Raw genomic sequence first — 16,281 nt, 5'->3', positions numbered from 1 at the left:
TCATCCACAGTGTGATCGGCCGCACAGGAATGCATGGTACCACAATGCTGCGCGTTCTAGTGCAGGGCAATTGCAAAAAGTTGTGCATGCAGTTCTATTCTGAAGTAAACTTAAGGTTTGTAAAACTGCATTTGTGGATTTTATTTTAAAGAATGGTATTGAATTTTTTTTATCTGATTAAATCTAAAGTGATTATGAAATTCATCATTAGTTGCAGCCCGTTACAAAGTAACATTAGATGGCGTGATCTGTCAAACCTCCTTCAAGGTGGGGATTGATTTAAATAAACAGCATGTTAAGTGTTGCATAAAATGAACACTGCTATAGAAATACAATAAACAAAATCAGGTGTATGGCAGCAATGAAAGATATAATGGGAGGGAATTTATCACAATTGAAGCAGACAGAATCTGGAGCAGCAGCCCATAGTAATCAATCCAATTCAGTTTGTTCAGTGAAGCTTTGAAAATAAAGCATAGAAGCTGATTGATTTCCATGAACAACAGCTCCAGATTCTGCCTGCTCCAGTTTTGATATATTCAAGTCAATGCATCTTATGATTAGAAATAGCAGTTATGTTGTACTCACTCTCCTGGGCCTCCACAGTAGCAGTAACATTGCTGTACATTGGTCTTGTGACCTACATCCCATTCTAATGCGTCCAAATTGTACGGCAGAGACTGCTTCATGACCTGCAGGGCTTTGGCATTGGGTCCTTTTTTCAATGCTCCTCCCCTCTAAAAAAAATAAATAAATGACCAAGTATCAGTGCTGCAGTTATTCACTTTCAGAAAAATAGTGAAACATCTGTCCACATAAATGCCTGCGGCTGACTGACTTGTCTTCACTGTGAAAGCTTTGGCTGAGCATCTAGTATTGCCTAAACAGCTGTTCAGCTTTCTTTGGCATGACAGTCTGGTAAACACCCACTGGTGTTGGCAGAGCTGTTAAACCAGCTGATTGTTAGGCATTCTGATTGAGAAAACTACGCACCAAGCAGCTAGGGACATGAGGAAATATATTCTACTTTCTCTGTGAAAGTGAAAAACTTCTAAGTTTTTTATTTTAATAGTCATTTTTATTACTATTAGAAATACACAGGTATATGTGACGATTAGGCACTGTATACAAAATAGCAGGTGGAAGAGCAATGACATTTAGCAGTGAGGCTGCAAGTACAGGATTCATAGTTATATTTGTTAGATTCTCCATAACAGCGAGGGGACACGGCTGTCATATCCAGATTGCATAGGACAGTCAAATTCTCTCTATTGCTTACTAAATGGAAATTGCATTCAAGTATCCATAACTTATTATAATAGAAAGCTTTTGTTGCATCTATGGCTGAGGTTTACCTTTGTAGTAGTGGCAAATACACACTGCCGGCATAACCATTTCTCATCACTATCAATCACGGTGGAGTCGATCTTAGGGGGGTGGCACAGTTGGTGATATCCTTCAAGCACAAGAAAAAGAAAAATCAGCTTTAACTCAAATGTACTTTCTTATCTAACATAAAATAACAGATAAAAACACATTGTGGGACTTCAGTGACCAAAACAACTGTGGAGTACACACCAACCTTGGCCACACTTGTCACAAATAACTATTTCATTTGGTGCTTCAGAATACTCCTCCTGACATATTGAACAAACCATTTCACCACCTTCAGAGGCTCCTGAAATTAAAGGCAGAAAAAGGGCTTTTAAAACATGAAATATTTTAAACCGTCAATGTCAACAATCATTCCAACTTCACTTTCTGGACAGGAAGGATTAAAAACTTTGCTTTTTATTGCCGTGTCCCCACTGGTGACATTACAAGTCACTTTTTGACATGGTGACACAAAGTGATGGGAAACCTCTACCATGAAGGTTACAAAGTTTTATTAAAATAAGTTTGTTTCCTTCCTTGTGACACATTCAGAAAATGAAAGAAGCCACAACACTAACCACGTGTGGTGAAGCTGTGAAACAGAGTGGTTGGCAACATTGAAGCGGACCGAGATGAGTTTGGATTTATAGACAAAGGCGCTGTTTATGCCATTACCAAAAATATTTTTTATGCGAGTGTATTTTGCAAGAAAGATTTACAAGCTTTTAACAGTGCACACTATGGAGTATGTTTTATATATAACATGCACCCTTTAGCTTATCAAGAAGCTGAGGAGAGAACTGGTCTCAATGGTGGATGCTCCTGATTGAAGAACGGTGTGTAAAAAGAGAGAGGTGGATCAGTGCTCACTGCGATTATTATTGAAGGGTCTCCTCCCACCTGGACAAGAAAGGGGAGCGGGGCTCTAAAGACCTATTGTTTGGGTCTTACAATAAGGTGAGCGGTATTCCTAAAGATGTGGCGGAGGTCACTGATTGGGATAAAACACACATAGGAGGATAAGAAAGCACGCTGAGGCTGGACTGCTGTTTGTATTATGGAGAACTGTTTAATTGTTTATTCTCGATATCTTTCTTTCTGGTCACATTTCACAGATATTTATTAGTAGAAGTGCATGTTGACATTCTGCTTTTGATTACACTATACGTGATCCCAGTTTATTGTGTCACTTTAGGTGTTACACTGTTTTGTTTGAATTTCCACGTTGAACTGTTACACTTAATCGGCAGGAAGTGCAGGAGATTCTTCACATATTGTGGAATATATTTTTGCAGTGACACGTTATTAGTAGATTGTTAAATTTAGAGCGACACATTGTAATTATACATGGTTGGTTTGTTTGTCTTCTAATGGCTGGATATAGTGCTTGCTGCTTTTTTTGTTGTTTGGTGCAAAGCTTTTGTTGTCTAGAAGCCACAACATTGCCAAATACTTTCTTCAAAAACGTTATTCCAGAGGGAACAGTGCATTACAAGTGACAGTCGTAGTAGGTTCTGTGGACAGCATTACTTGTAATACACTGTTCCCTGCGGATTAACATTTATTCAAGAAGAAAAAGATTTGGTGGTGATGCAGCTTCATTCACTTTCGGTTTAGACAGAGAGCTTAGACATAGGACATAGACATGGAAGAATTGCAACCAGTAGCGGTATAGTTATCAGTGCCTCCTTCAAGTCTTTTACCTGTTTGTATGTCCTTCCAGAGTACCCACGATTTAGAGCTGTCTTCAAATAATATAAAGCAGCTCTGCTGAACGTTATCTATCTGTAATACAAATAACACCTTATTTACCTTACAAAACTAAAACAATGAAAAACATACAACTGCAACTTGCAAAAAACAGAAAAATAATAAAGACCTGTAGGAATCAAACATCTGAAATCGCTTCTGTTCAGGGCAACCAACTAATCAATAATGAGAATAGTTAACTATTCTCATTATCGATTAGGCTGGTTGGATCCCCTCTCTTCTCCACGCTGGGAGGAGGGCACAGCAAGCAGTGGGTGAGTGCAATACCCAGCCTGCTATTGAAATTTGAAATGGCCAATAGCAGGCTGGCTATTGCACCAGCCCACTACCGGCTGTATTTACATTCAGCTGCCATCTGCGGAATCTTGCCACTGGCAGCTGTCATTACCTGGCTGAAGCTATTCAAGTGCCATGTGCTTACAATACAATTATTAAAAATAAATAAATTATAAAATTATAAGGGGGGGAGTACTTTCCGTTTTGGCCTGACAAATTCTGCTGCGGAAGGTACGTTGCAGTGCCATTCATTTCAATGACAGCCCAAACGTGCCTCCTACCCAATGTGATCGTGCAGTGCTTTCCAGTGCGGTGCGTTTGCAAAAAAAAATGTAAATGCAGTTTAATTCTGAAGTAAACTTTACATTTGTAACACTGCATTTGTGCATTTTACTTTAAATTAAAAAAGGTATATTTTTTTTAATCCGGTTAAATCGAAAAAATAAATCAGCCAACTAATCAATTATGAAAATCCTCGTTAGTTGTAGTCCTACTTCTGTTTCTAGCAGAGATTAATTATTTTTTTTACCACTTTAACTCATTAAAAAGTCTAAATGCAAACAAACATTCCCCTTCACAGAGGTGAAGGTGACCAAAGATAACTTTTACAGCATGGTCACCATCATTTTTACAGCATGGTCACCATCATTTTTACAGCATGGTCACCATCATTTTTACAGCATGGTCACCATCATTTTAACAATTGACAGGCTTAAATGAGTATCTTCAACATTGCCAAATGAAGAGTGACCCAACATTTAGGGCTCAAACAAAACTATGTGCATTTTGCTCCAATGCATTGCCATTTAAATCAATGGAAATGCATTATGTCAACCAGCGTTCATGCATATTACCAAGCATTGTAATACGCGCTGCATCACGTTACATTTCACATCAGCGAGCATCATAATACAAGCTCCTTGACATGCACCTTTTCAATTACTTCATTGGAACACATCAGACAAAAACAAAGTGTGAGCTGCCAGTCTTATACTGAGAAAAATATGGAGACTGCTAATTATTCGATTAAGTCGATTCGTCGGCTAAAATTCAAATTTCCCGCTCGCCGCTGCACGCCCACGTCAAGAAAACCCGCTTACGCCATGCCCACCGCACACGCCAGCAAACCTGCCCACGCGACGCCGCTTATGCCACGCCCACGCTGAGGACATGCGCCTTGCCCTCTCCTTCCGGTGAGCTTCCCGACTCGCCGCTGCCCGCCGACAACCAACAAAGCCGCTGCCCGCCGACAACACCGTCATTCAAAGTAAGTCGAGATCGGCCGGGAGGTTTTGAATGTTTCCTGGTTTTTTTTTTAAAGCGGCACACTGCAGAACATTAGCAGCTATAGTGGAACAACAAATCCCAACAATACATTAAACAGCCTGTATAATGTATTATTGTTGGGATTTGTTGTTCCACTATAGCTGCTAATGTTCTGCAGTGTGCCGGTGTATTATACATTGGTATTCTGTAGAGCTGCAACAATTATTCGATTAGGTCGATTAAAATGTAAAATGTCCTGCTCGCCACTCACGCCGGCCTGTTCGCGGCTCCATACACGAGTTACGCTACGCAGGATACCCCGCAGAGCACGCCGCCGCAGCGACTTACAACGGTTCAGAAACAGGTAAGGGGGACCTGTTTAAGGCCCCGTTCACATTGAGCGATTTATCGCGCGGTAATACCCGCGATATTGAGGCTATTTACCGCGCGATATCGCTCTTCAATGCTTTGCAATGGGGCAAAGGGTCCTGCTGTCGCGGGTCGTGTGTTGCTACAGCAGGACCCTTTTTGGAGCGGATTTTGCCGCGATTCCAGCTTGCTCAATGCAAGCATTTGCGCGATATCGCGCAAAATGCAAATTGCGCGACAAATGCGCGCATGGGGCCTTAATGTTTCCGGTTTAAAAAAAAAAAGCGGCACACAGCAGAACACCAGCAGCTATAGAGGAGCAACATATCCCAGCAATAATACATTATACAGGCTGTTTAACGTATTATTGCTGGGATTTGTTGTTCCTCTATAGCCGCTAATGTTCTGCAGTGTGCCGCTGTATTATACATTGGTATTCTGCATTGTATTGTGCATGGTATTCTGCATTGTATAATACAGCAGCACACTGCAGAACACCAGCAGCTATAGAGGAAAACCAAATTCCAGCAATACATTATACAGCATGTATAATGTATTATTGCTGGGATTTGTTGTTCCTCTATAGCTAGTGGTATTCTCCATTGCGCTGTATACTGTATTATTGCTGGGATTTGTTGTTCCTCTATAACTGGTCAGTGGTAATCTGCATTGCGCAGTATAATCATTATACAGCGCAATGGAGAATGCCACCAGCTATAGAGGACTACAAATCCCAGCAATAATACATTATATGCAGCGCAATGCAGAATAACGCCAGCTACAGAGGACTACAAATCCCAGCGATAGTACATTATAGTATAATGCACTATTGCTGCATTCCTCTATAGCTGCTGGTATTCTGCACTGCGCCGCTGTATAATGTACTATATTGCACACCACACTTTCTTTTTTTTTTTACTTCCACCGCACCAAGCTTGCTCCTGTGATGGACTACAATCTCAATAGAAACTAGAAGTCCATCACTGGAGACTTTTTTTTTTATCCGATTAACCGAACTTAATAATTGGCTAACTAATCCGTTATGAAAATAATCGTCAGCTGCAGCCCTAGAGACTGCCATTGCTGACCTCCTGAAAATGCTAGCTGGTTGGCTGTCTCTGGTTTTAGTAGTTTCTGACTCACCAACCCGGAAGCACGCAGCAAGCAAAGTCAGAACTACTGATCTGCATCTGTTCCTAGTCAATGACTAAGTGCTGAAGTTAGGCATGATGGTCAGGGAACTAGCATTTTCAATAGTTTTCCATAGTGCCACAGGAGAGTTAAGGAGCCAAGGGTGCTCAGCCTGGAGCTTGGCCATCCCCTTGCATCTCTAAGTACAAGAGCATGGTCTACTGATAACACAATTCTCTCTCCTTGACGTGACCTTTTTTTTTTCTTTTGGTAAACTCTTTATTTTTCAAGAATAAAGACAGCAGAGAAAACAGGAGAACCTCCTCTCTCCCCCCATGCTCAGCCCCAAAATCCGGCGAGAAATCAGGCTCAGTAGGCACCCCCAAGAGGAAGAGAGCCAATCCAAATCAATGCCCGTGTCCCAAGCCAGTGTACTCCAGCGCCCATCCCGAGTCTTCCCCTCTATTGTGTACCCAACGGGTCACTATAAATCTGGGGAGGACGTGAATGCGGTCCACTAAAACAAGGTGTGATTGAACTGTGCCTCTCTGATTGGCAGATGCCAAAAGGTCCTCGTCTGATAAATTTCCATAACTCTTGACAACCATTATGCTATGGGGAGGCTGAAGTAAATTTGTGACTTCATCTTTTGACACCAATTTTTGAGAAAGCGAGCACATGCTATCAATCTCTGTTCAGCCTTACCCCACATATGAATCATAATGCACAATGATCTCAAAGTAGTGATGCGAGATCTGGTGAGCCTATTTCTCCATCCAACAGAACTCCTTCTGCAAAGATGAGGCAGCCAACCCTTCAGGGAGACATTAGTCAGGGAAGCGCAAAAGAGAGAGTAGAGCTTAACATCTGACTTAAAAAGTCAAAATTTGGAATTTGAAAACCACTTCAAGAGTAACTTCACTTTTGTTGAGAAAAAAAACAAATAGGTTGCCTACCCGATTTATAAATGTTTCCCTATTATTATATATACGAAAAGTTTGTCACCCCGGATTTACATTTTATCAGACATTACCTTTTTGATAGTTCCAAGATAAAACAATCCATCTGACCATCTTGCTAAGACATCTTGACCTTCTTCAAATTTACAAACTTGTCTCTTGGGTTTCTGTCCATGCCGAATAGATGATTTTGTTAAAGACTCCGAGGCCTTCTTATTATGCCGGAAAGGGGATCTTTTAAGGACCAGTGACTTGCCTGCAGCAGTTACGTCTCTTAAAATAAGAAATAAACATATTAACAAGACAATTCTAAATACGTTTAAAAGCACACTACTTACAAGCTGGAAAATTAAAACCAAACAAGCAAAGTTACAATTGAATTAAACATCTAGGAAAAATGAATCTTTATATGTGACATTCTACTACAAAGAATGAAACAGCTTGGTAAAAAAAAAAATAAAAAAAAAATCACATGCTAGACCCAGCATTGCTTGTCATCTCATATAGATGTTCTTTTTATTTTGCCCTTCCCCACACACAGCACCACTTAACTCTTATGTGCAGATCTAATAGGAGCCAAATGCTTTCATCTGGTTCTTACTCTACTTAAGTAACAATACAGTAAAGTTGGAAATACACCATGAATTACGTCGAACTCCTGCTAACTTGGCTGAAAGTCAATCACTGTAGAGTAACCCCAGCACGCCCCCCTCCCCCAACCCCTATGGGGAAAGTACTGCATCCTGTAATGCGGTGGTGTGAACTGTGCCCACCCATGACAAGGCAAACTACCTTGTCTTGCATTTGGGATGTGCTGGAAAATACAACCAGCACAGCCCAAATACATATGGTGTAAACTAGGGATGCACCGATACCGGTATTTTGGTCCTGAGTACGAGTACCGATAAAAAATTTGTTTACAATCTTCAAAGTAAATAGGACATATATAGTACGCTGTGCTTCTACCCGCTGTCACTACCTCCCCCTTGCACTTGCTGGCAATTCCGACTGTCAAAATACCAGTTGCTGTGTAAATAACAGACTGCAGACAGAGCTACAAAGTAACATTTTAATGTTAACATGTTAATTTTGTATCTACTATGTTTCACTCAACTGCAGATTAAAGGATTGAGCTCCTATCTACGCACTTGTTAAAGTGGACTTTTACCCCCTAAACACAAAAATAAATGTTGCCTGCAGCTCTGCATACACATCCTTTAAATGTATTTGTACATTAAAAAAAAAAAAAAAGTCAAATGTTGTTATACTTCCTGGTTTACACTAAGCACTGGTAACATAGCCAGTGCCTCATGCATACTCCCTGGGAAGGCTACGTCACCAGCCATATGGTAAGGTTGGTTATTGTTCAATAACAAGCTGCACCAGATCTCATATGGTGCATGCATGATATCTGACAGTTATCGGTGGCCACCAAAGGCGTTATTTTTTAATTAATTGCGACACATATAGATATTCATCTATCAAGCCTAAAGACAGTGGTTGTAAAACCCCAAAAAGCACAAGACATTAAAACCTCCCAATTACAATTTCAAAACTGTTTGCGCTTTTGTTTTTTGTAATCCAATTTGATTTCCTTCAATACCTGCTAATCCTGCTAGTGAGCTGCCCTCCTTGGCAAGCGGTAGCAACAACCTACAGCCACAACATTGCCACAGCTATTTTGCATGCTCTGCTTATTATGTCTGGTCGCATGTCTATTTACTACGCCCATCCACTTACAATGGCAATTGATACCTGCTATGTCATTTGATTACTTGTTCTCCACCCTGCTCTGCCCAGTCCAGGGAATAGGCTATAATTATTACATAGTATTTATATAGCGCCAACAGTTTGCGCAGCGCTTTACAATATAAGGAAGACATTACAGTTACAATACAATTCAAGACAAGATGGTAAGGAGGGCCCTGCCCCTGAGGGCTTACAATCTAAAAGAGGAGGGGGAAATGATACATGAGGTAGCTGTGGGAATGAATTATGTGAGAATGTGAAGGTTCAGTGGTTAGGTTGAGGTGGGATAGGCTTCCCTGAAGAGATGAGTCTTTAGGGAACGCCTAAAGGCAGTCAAGGTGGGAGATAGACGGACAGGTTGGGGTAAGGAGTTCCAGAGGATGGGAGAGACTCTAGAGAAGTCCTGGAGGCGAGTATGGGAGGAGTGGACAAGGGAGCTGGAAAGCAGGAGGTCAATGGATGAGCGGAGGGGACGGTTAGGGTGATACTTTGAGACAAGGTCTGAGATATATCCGGGGGCAGAGTTGTGGATGGCTTTATAGGTGACTGTTAATATTTTGAATTTTATCCTCTGGGCGAGTGGAAGCCAGTGGAGGGATTGGCAGAGGGGGGATGCAGACACTGAGCGGTTGGTAAGGTGAATGAGTCTGGCAGCTGCATTCATGATAGACTGAAGGGGGGATATCCTGTGTAGTGGAAGGCCAATGAGGAGGGAGTTACAATAGTCAAGACGAGAGATAACAAGGGAGTGTATGAGTAGTTTTGCGGTGTCATTGGTGAGGAAGGGGCGTATTTTTGAGATGTTACGAAGGTGAAGGCGGCAGGATTTGGATAGCGATTGGATGTGGGGAAGAAAGGTGAGGTCCGAGTCAAGGATGACACCTAGGACCTTGGCATGAGGGGAGGGTTGGATAGTTGTGTTATCAATCACAACTGAAATGTTGGGGGAAGGTGCACGGGGTGGAGGAAATATCATGAGCTCAGTTTTTGAAAGGTTGAGTTTTAAGAAATGTTGTGACATCCAGACGGATATGTCATTTAGTAGATTAGTGACACACAAGGACACTGAGGGGGACAGTTGTGGAGTGGAAAGGCAAATTTGAGTGTTATCCACATAGAGATGGTATTGGAAGCCATGTGAGGTTATTAGTTGACCAAGGGAGGAGGTGTAGATAGAGAAGAGGAGGGGTCCAAGGACTGAGCCTTGGGGGACCCCTACAGAAAGAGGAAGAAGAGGGGAGGAGTTAGAATTGTAGGTGACACTGAAGGAGCGCGTAGATAAGTAGGATGAGTAGCTGATCTGCAGGGCTGCTAAGAAAGACAATCTGTTTGAAGAGGTGAGGGAAAGAAAGTTAGAGTGAAAAAACTGTCAACAGGGGGGGCGTGGCCAGGACATGGAACTGTGAGGACGTGCAGCGCGTGAGCTCCGTAACTCGGGTCCGATATCTCAGGCTGGTGTTGCTTAAATGGTGTGGATTTGGGGCCATGTCCAAAAAGAAGAAAGGAAAGGGGACCCCGAAATCCTCACCGAAACTTCGCGGATTCTTTACGAAAAAGCCGCCTGTTTATGATGCATAGTAGGGATGGTGGATTTCCTTGACCAACTTCTGAGTACATTCTGTACTACTGTTATGTTCATTTTGTTTTTTTATAAATTTCATGAAAATGATAAATAAAGAATTTATTAAAAAAAACTGTCAACAGGTTGTTTTCTTTTTTTTTCAAAGTACAAATAAGGGGTCGGGGGCAAATTAGCATGATCTGAGTCAAGGTTAGAATGACATGAAATAGGTATTTAAGTAAAGCTAATCACCTAAAAGATCAGAGAAGAGGAGATTTAGAGAAGAGAATAGTACATACAATAATGACATTAGGGTAGTGTGACATCAGGACATGCAATGCATTTCGGCTCAGCTCCACCCACCAACCTGTGCAGGGCCCAGGAACAGCAAAAGGGACTTATGACCTAAAGATTTCCTTTAGAAAACAAAAAAGGGATTTCTGTGCTGTTTATACCAATTTTCCATGTCCCTATAAGAAGATGTATATGGTTAACCACATTACATAAAAAAAACAACTGCAGATAGCAGAAGAAAACATGTTTCCTACCGATTTGTTCTGCAGCATCACAGTAATAATAAAAACATTTTTTTTAAAAGCGCTGATGTAAACACATTCTAACGGAACAAACTGGTAAATATTTTGGTCTGGGATTTCCTGCCTAAATTGGTCTGGCTGATTTGCCTTTCAAATTATGTGGAGAGGCAACAAAAGGTGCAAAGTACTCGTTTGTGCAGGCAGTCACACACTTATAAGAAACTGTTGTCCGCTATACTGTCAGAAGAAGCACCTGCACAATCACAATCTTCATGAACAAAAAGGAGAACTTGCCTTGGACAAAGGCAGAACAAAGCCTGGCAACAAACTGGCTCATGGAAGAACACAAAGGAGTGCTGTCTGTGACCACACACATCAGCATGGACATTCACCCTGCCTGACCCAACTAACCCTTCAGATACTGGCAGACAGAAAACAAAAGTGCGCAAAATTAGTTGGCATAGCCATTATAAATCTAACCTTATGTCACATAACAAAGAGTAGATTTCACCATCCTCATGTGGATCAGTGAATCAGTCAGCCTTTCAGACAGGTTACATTAAAAATAAAAAAATCAGGCTAACAAAGCATTCCATAAACTGTGAAATGTAACAATGTCAACCTTCTTAGTCTAATAGGATTAACTGTATTGTCTTAAAAGCATTTGCAGTTCAATAAACACTAGTTCATTCAGTTCACTGCGCAGTGAGAGGTAACATTAGCATACAAACAAGAGTCGTCTTCTTTCTTTATTATACAGCCCCCTAACAACCTAGTCATAGTATGTTATACTGGCCATACACCTATAGATGATCTGCAGACGTTCAATGGTCAGATGGAAAAAGTGCAACACATTCCTTTATCTACGCTAAACTGTGTCAATGGAGGAATCTCCCACTGGGCCAAGCTTCAGTATCTTGCTAGTGTGCCCCGCTGGCTGTCAAAATACCTGAACAATGCCAGCATCCAATCAGATTGTCCATGTATTCTGAGAGCCAGCAGAGCCGACTAGCAAGATACTGAAGCTTGGCCCAGTGGGAGATTCCTCCATTCACACAGTTTAGCGTAGATGGAGGAATCTGTTGAACCTTTTCCATCTGACCACAGAAAATCTATAGGTGTATGGGCAGGTTTAGTACCATGGCCTTGAAGATAGTTTGGTGCCCATGTGCTTAGGTGTGCATTGTAAAGGCCAAATGGCTACATTTCAGCATATGTTAAACTTACTAATGGCTACAAAATGCACAAATTATACCAAGAACATTACAGCAAAGAAAAACTCAGACCTGCAATCATTTCTTGAAGCTGCAGTGTTTTCATTGTGTGCATATTTTGCAGTGTTTACCTAACGCCCCCCCCTTCACAGTGGTGGTCAGGCAAGAACGCCCCCCTCCCTTACAGTGGTGGTCAGGCAAGAACGCCCCCCTCCCTTACAGTGGTGGTCAGGCAAGAACGCCCCCCTCCCTTACAGTGGTGGTCAGGCAAGAACGCCCCCCTCCCTTACAGTGGTGGTCAGGCAAGAACGCCCCCCTCCCTTACAGTGGTGGTCAGGCAAGAACGCCCCCCTCCCTTACAGTGGTGGTCAGGCAAGAACGCCCCCCTCCCTTACAGTGGTGGTCAGGCAAGAACGCCCCCCTCCCTTACAGTGGTGGTCAGGCAAGAACGCCCCCCTCCCTTACAGTGGTGGTCAGGCAAGAACGCCCCCCTCCCTTACAGTGGTGGTCAGGCAAGAACGCCCCCCTCCCTTACAGTGGTGGTCAGGCAAGAACGCCCCCCTCCCTTACAGTGGTGGTCAGGCAAGAACGCCCCCCTCCCTTACAGTGGTGGTCAGGCAAGAACGCCCCCCTCCCTTACAGTGGTGGTCAGGCAAGAACGCCCCCCTCCCTTACAGTGGTGGTCAGGCAAGAACGCCCCCCTCCCTTACAGTGGTGGTCAGGCAAGAACGCCCCCCTCCCTTACAGTGGTGGTCAGGCAAGAACGCCCCCCTCCCTTACAGTGGTGGTCAGGCAAGAACGCCCCCCTCCCTTACAGTGGTGGTCAGGCAAGAACGCCCCCCTCCCTTACAGTGGTGGTCAGGCAAGAACGCCCCCCTCCCTTACAGTGGTGGTCAGGCAAGAACGCCCCCCTCCCTTACAGTGGTGGTCAGGCAAGAACGCCCCCCTCCCTTACAGTGGTGGTCAGGCAAGAACGCCCCCCTCCCTTACAGTGGTGGTCAGGCAAGAACGCCCCCCTCCCTTACAGTGGTGGTCAGGCAAGAACGCCCCCCTCCCTTACAGTGGTGGTCAGGCAAGAACGCCCCCCTCCCTTACAGTGGTGGTCAGGCAAGAACGCCCCCCTCCCTTACAGTGGTGGTCAGGCAAGAACGCCCCCCTCCCTTACAGTGGTGGTCAGGCAAGAACGCCCCCCTCCCTTACAGTGGTGGTCAGGCAAGAACGCCCCCCTCCCTTACAGTGGTGGTCAGGCAAGAACGCCCCCCTCCCTTACAGTGGTGGTCAGGCAAGAACGCCCCCCTCCCTTACAGTGGTGGTCAGGCAAGAACGCCCCCCTCCCTTACAGTGGTGGTCAGGCAAGAACGCCCCCCTCCCTTACAGTGGTGGTCAGGCAAGAACGCCCCCCTCCCTTACAGTGGTGGTCAGGCAAGAACGCCCCCCTCCCTTACAGTGGTGGTCAGGCAAGAACGCCCCCCTCCCTTACAGTGGTGGTCAGGCAAGAACGCCCCCCTCCCTTACAGTGGTGGTCAGGCAAGAACGCCCCCCTCCCTTACAGTGGTGGTCAGGCAAGAACGCCCCCCTCCCTTACAGTGGTGGTCAGGCAAGAACGCCCCCCTCCCTTACAGTGGTGGTCAGGCAAGAACGCCCCCCTCCCTTACAGTGGTGGTCAGGCAAGAACGCCCCCCTCCCTTACAGTGGTGGTCAGGCAAGAACGCCCCCCTCCCTTACAGTGGTGGTCAGGCAAGAACGCCCCCCTCCCTTACAGTGGTGGTCAGGCAAGAACGCCCCCCTCCCTTACAGTGGTGGTCAGGCAAGAACGCCCCCCTCCCTTACAGTGGTGGTCAGGCAAGAACGCCCCCCTCCCTTACAGTGGTGGTCAGGCAAGAACGCCCCCCTCCCTTACAGTGGTGGTCAGGCAAGAACGCCCCCCTCCCTTACAGTGGTGGTCAGGCAAGAACGCCCCCCTCCCTTACAGTGGTGGTCAGGCAAGAACGCCCCCCTCCCTTACAGTGGTGGTCAGGCAAGAACGCCCCCCTCCCTTACAGTGGTGGTCAGGCAAGAACGCCCCCCTCCCTTACAGTGGTGGTCAGGCAAGAACGCCCCCCTCCCTTACAGTGGTGGTCAGGCAAGAACGCATTTAGTCTTGTTTAGTCCCACGAGGGGTACAAAAAGAAAAACCAAACCAAGCCAATATGGCCAGCTGTACAAACAGCTAAAAGTGGGTGGCTCAACCACAGCTTATAGGACCCCTAGACACCTCTGTAGGAGCCCCTGCAAGGGCTGGTCTAGATAAGTCTCTAGAATGAGCTGTGGAAGGTGGCAGCACATGCAATACATCCCCCCATGCCCTTCTGGTAGTATTAGAAGACAATGATGGCCTAATCGTTATTTATCATAAAAACACCATTCATATGTTAGGAACAATGGGATGTGCAGCCCATGGATGACAGGTCCTCTTCAAACGCCTGACAAAGCCGGGCTCCCTGTGCTCAGACCTTCTGCGACTCTTTAGCCTGGAGGAAGGCCGCTATGCCCGGGCCTGCAGAACCCAATAGGCCGGCTCTCCCACTCCGGGCCACACTCACCTCATTCGGTCACTTCAGTGGTGCAGAGCGCCCCCCACAGCGAAAACACGAGTCAGCGCCTTCAGCTGCTCAGTCAGCCGGTCGTCGGCGGGGCTGGAGGGGAGATGATTCCGGCCGGCGGTTCCGCTCTACACAAGCCCAGCTAACGGCCCGCTCCGGTTACACACCTTCGCCATTTTGGTTTCCCGCGGAGCGCACAATGCATTGTGGGAGCAAATACAAAACAGACTTCTCCAACCCACCGAGCGCATCTGTAGAGGGAGGGAGGAGGACTGCCTGTATCGGTCACATGACGACTAGGCGGTGTGGAGGCCATCTTTGATGAGGTTAATCTGCCACTCTTTGGGTGGATAAGGCAGGTTTGCTAGACAAAGGGCTGCGATGGCTTGTACCTGGGGTTGTCATTGTCCTGGAATATTCATTCGTTGGCGTATTTATTCAGCAGAAGCATTTAAAATGCTCTTTTTAAAGCAGTTTAATGAAAATAGATTTTTTTTTATTTTAAATAATACATGGGAAATTGCTCATGTGTGAGCTTACAAATGTATTCTGATTTGTTTTTTTGCCTCCTTTTTATTGTTTTTACATGTATTGTAATTAGATATGTGTGGCCTTGCACACTTGCTCTCTATACATTTTATATATTGCTTTATTGTAAAGAAAATGTATTATCTTTTAGATTGTTATAGGAAAGAGATCGGTTTAATGTAAGTATCAAAATGTGTGAAATCCCAGCTACGGGCATGTTAGACCGCCTTCATTGCCAGACCATTTTTCAGTTTTCAGTGCAAAAAAAACGCACTTTGCGCAGAAAATTGTTGCAAGTACAAATGTTTAGGCATTCTCATGTTTATTTATTTTGTTTGTATTGGTATGACACAAAAAGGTTGACAAAAAAAGCCAAACCTGACACATTCCACGCAAAACAACTTTCTGCGTAAAGTGGTGCATTATCTGACAGAAATGCAGGGGTGCCAATATTTTTGGCCATGACTGTAAATCTTAAAAATGCATTCAAGTACCTTAACTACTAACAAAAATGTATCCTATCTGTGTATCACTCGGCTGTAGATCCTCAAATCATCTCTGAATTTATGCCGACACTGTCCTTCCTTCTGGAGGGTGGCTACACTTTTCTTCCCCATGGTCCCTGTGTGTGTTGTAAAGTGGCCAACATGCCAAGCTTGCTCCTGTGATGGACTACAATCTCATGTTTAGTTTACTGCCAACAGATACTTCTATATAATTGCCAGCTTTTTATTCTTTGCATACCTTTTTTCCCCCTCCCCATTCTTCTCACAGTGGCCATTTCTACTGGGGCCAGATTGCTATATCTCCAGTGGTGAACCTACTGGGAGTGCAGCCGGTACGGCCGCCCCAAGGCTAGGGGGGCTCACTGACAGGGACGAAGTGGGCAGGGGGTCAGGATCTCTCTAATGCCCTGCAGCAGCATACGAAAGGCCGGGCAGCACGGAGGCTCCTGGGCTGTCAGTC

At 44.6% G+C, this 16,281-nt stretch overlaps 1 protein-coding gene across 1 annotated transcript in view; it reads right to left on the bottom strand.

The window, feature by feature from the left end:
- The window catches only part of MTF2 (metal response element binding transcription factor 2), a 37,075-nt gene extending 22,042 nt beyond the window's left edge, over positions 1 to 15,033 (bottom strand). Inside the window, exons 1-6 of the mRNA XM_018559210.1 lie at positions 14,788 to 15,033; positions 7,220 to 7,418; positions 3,078 to 3,159; positions 1,583 to 1,678; positions 1,356 to 1,456; positions 589 to 737 (exon numbers count right to left, since the gene is read on the bottom strand). Of these exons, the coding sequence (XP_018414712.1) occupies positions 589 to 737; positions 1,356 to 1,456; positions 1,583 to 1,678; positions 3,078 to 3,159; positions 7,220 to 7,418; positions 14,788 to 14,792 (632 nt within the window). The 5' untranslated portion in view covers positions 14,793 to 15,033. The remainder of the gene's footprint in view (positions 1 to 588; positions 738 to 1,355; positions 1,457 to 1,582; positions 1,679 to 3,077; positions 3,160 to 7,219; positions 7,419 to 14,787) is intronic.
- Between the last annotated feature and the right edge of the window lie 1,248 nt (positions 15,034 to 16,281).

Source organism: Nanorana parkeri, unplaced genomic scaffold (genome assembly GCF_000935625.1).
Source record: "Nanorana parkeri isolate BGI_ZX_2015 unplaced genomic scaffold, ASM93562v1 scaffold382, whole genome shotgun sequence".
NCBI classification, from domain to species: Eukaryota; Metazoa; Chordata; class Amphibia; order Anura; family Dicroglossidae; genus Nanorana; species Nanorana parkeri.
This window is presented reverse-complemented; position numbering and strand designations above follow the sequence as displayed.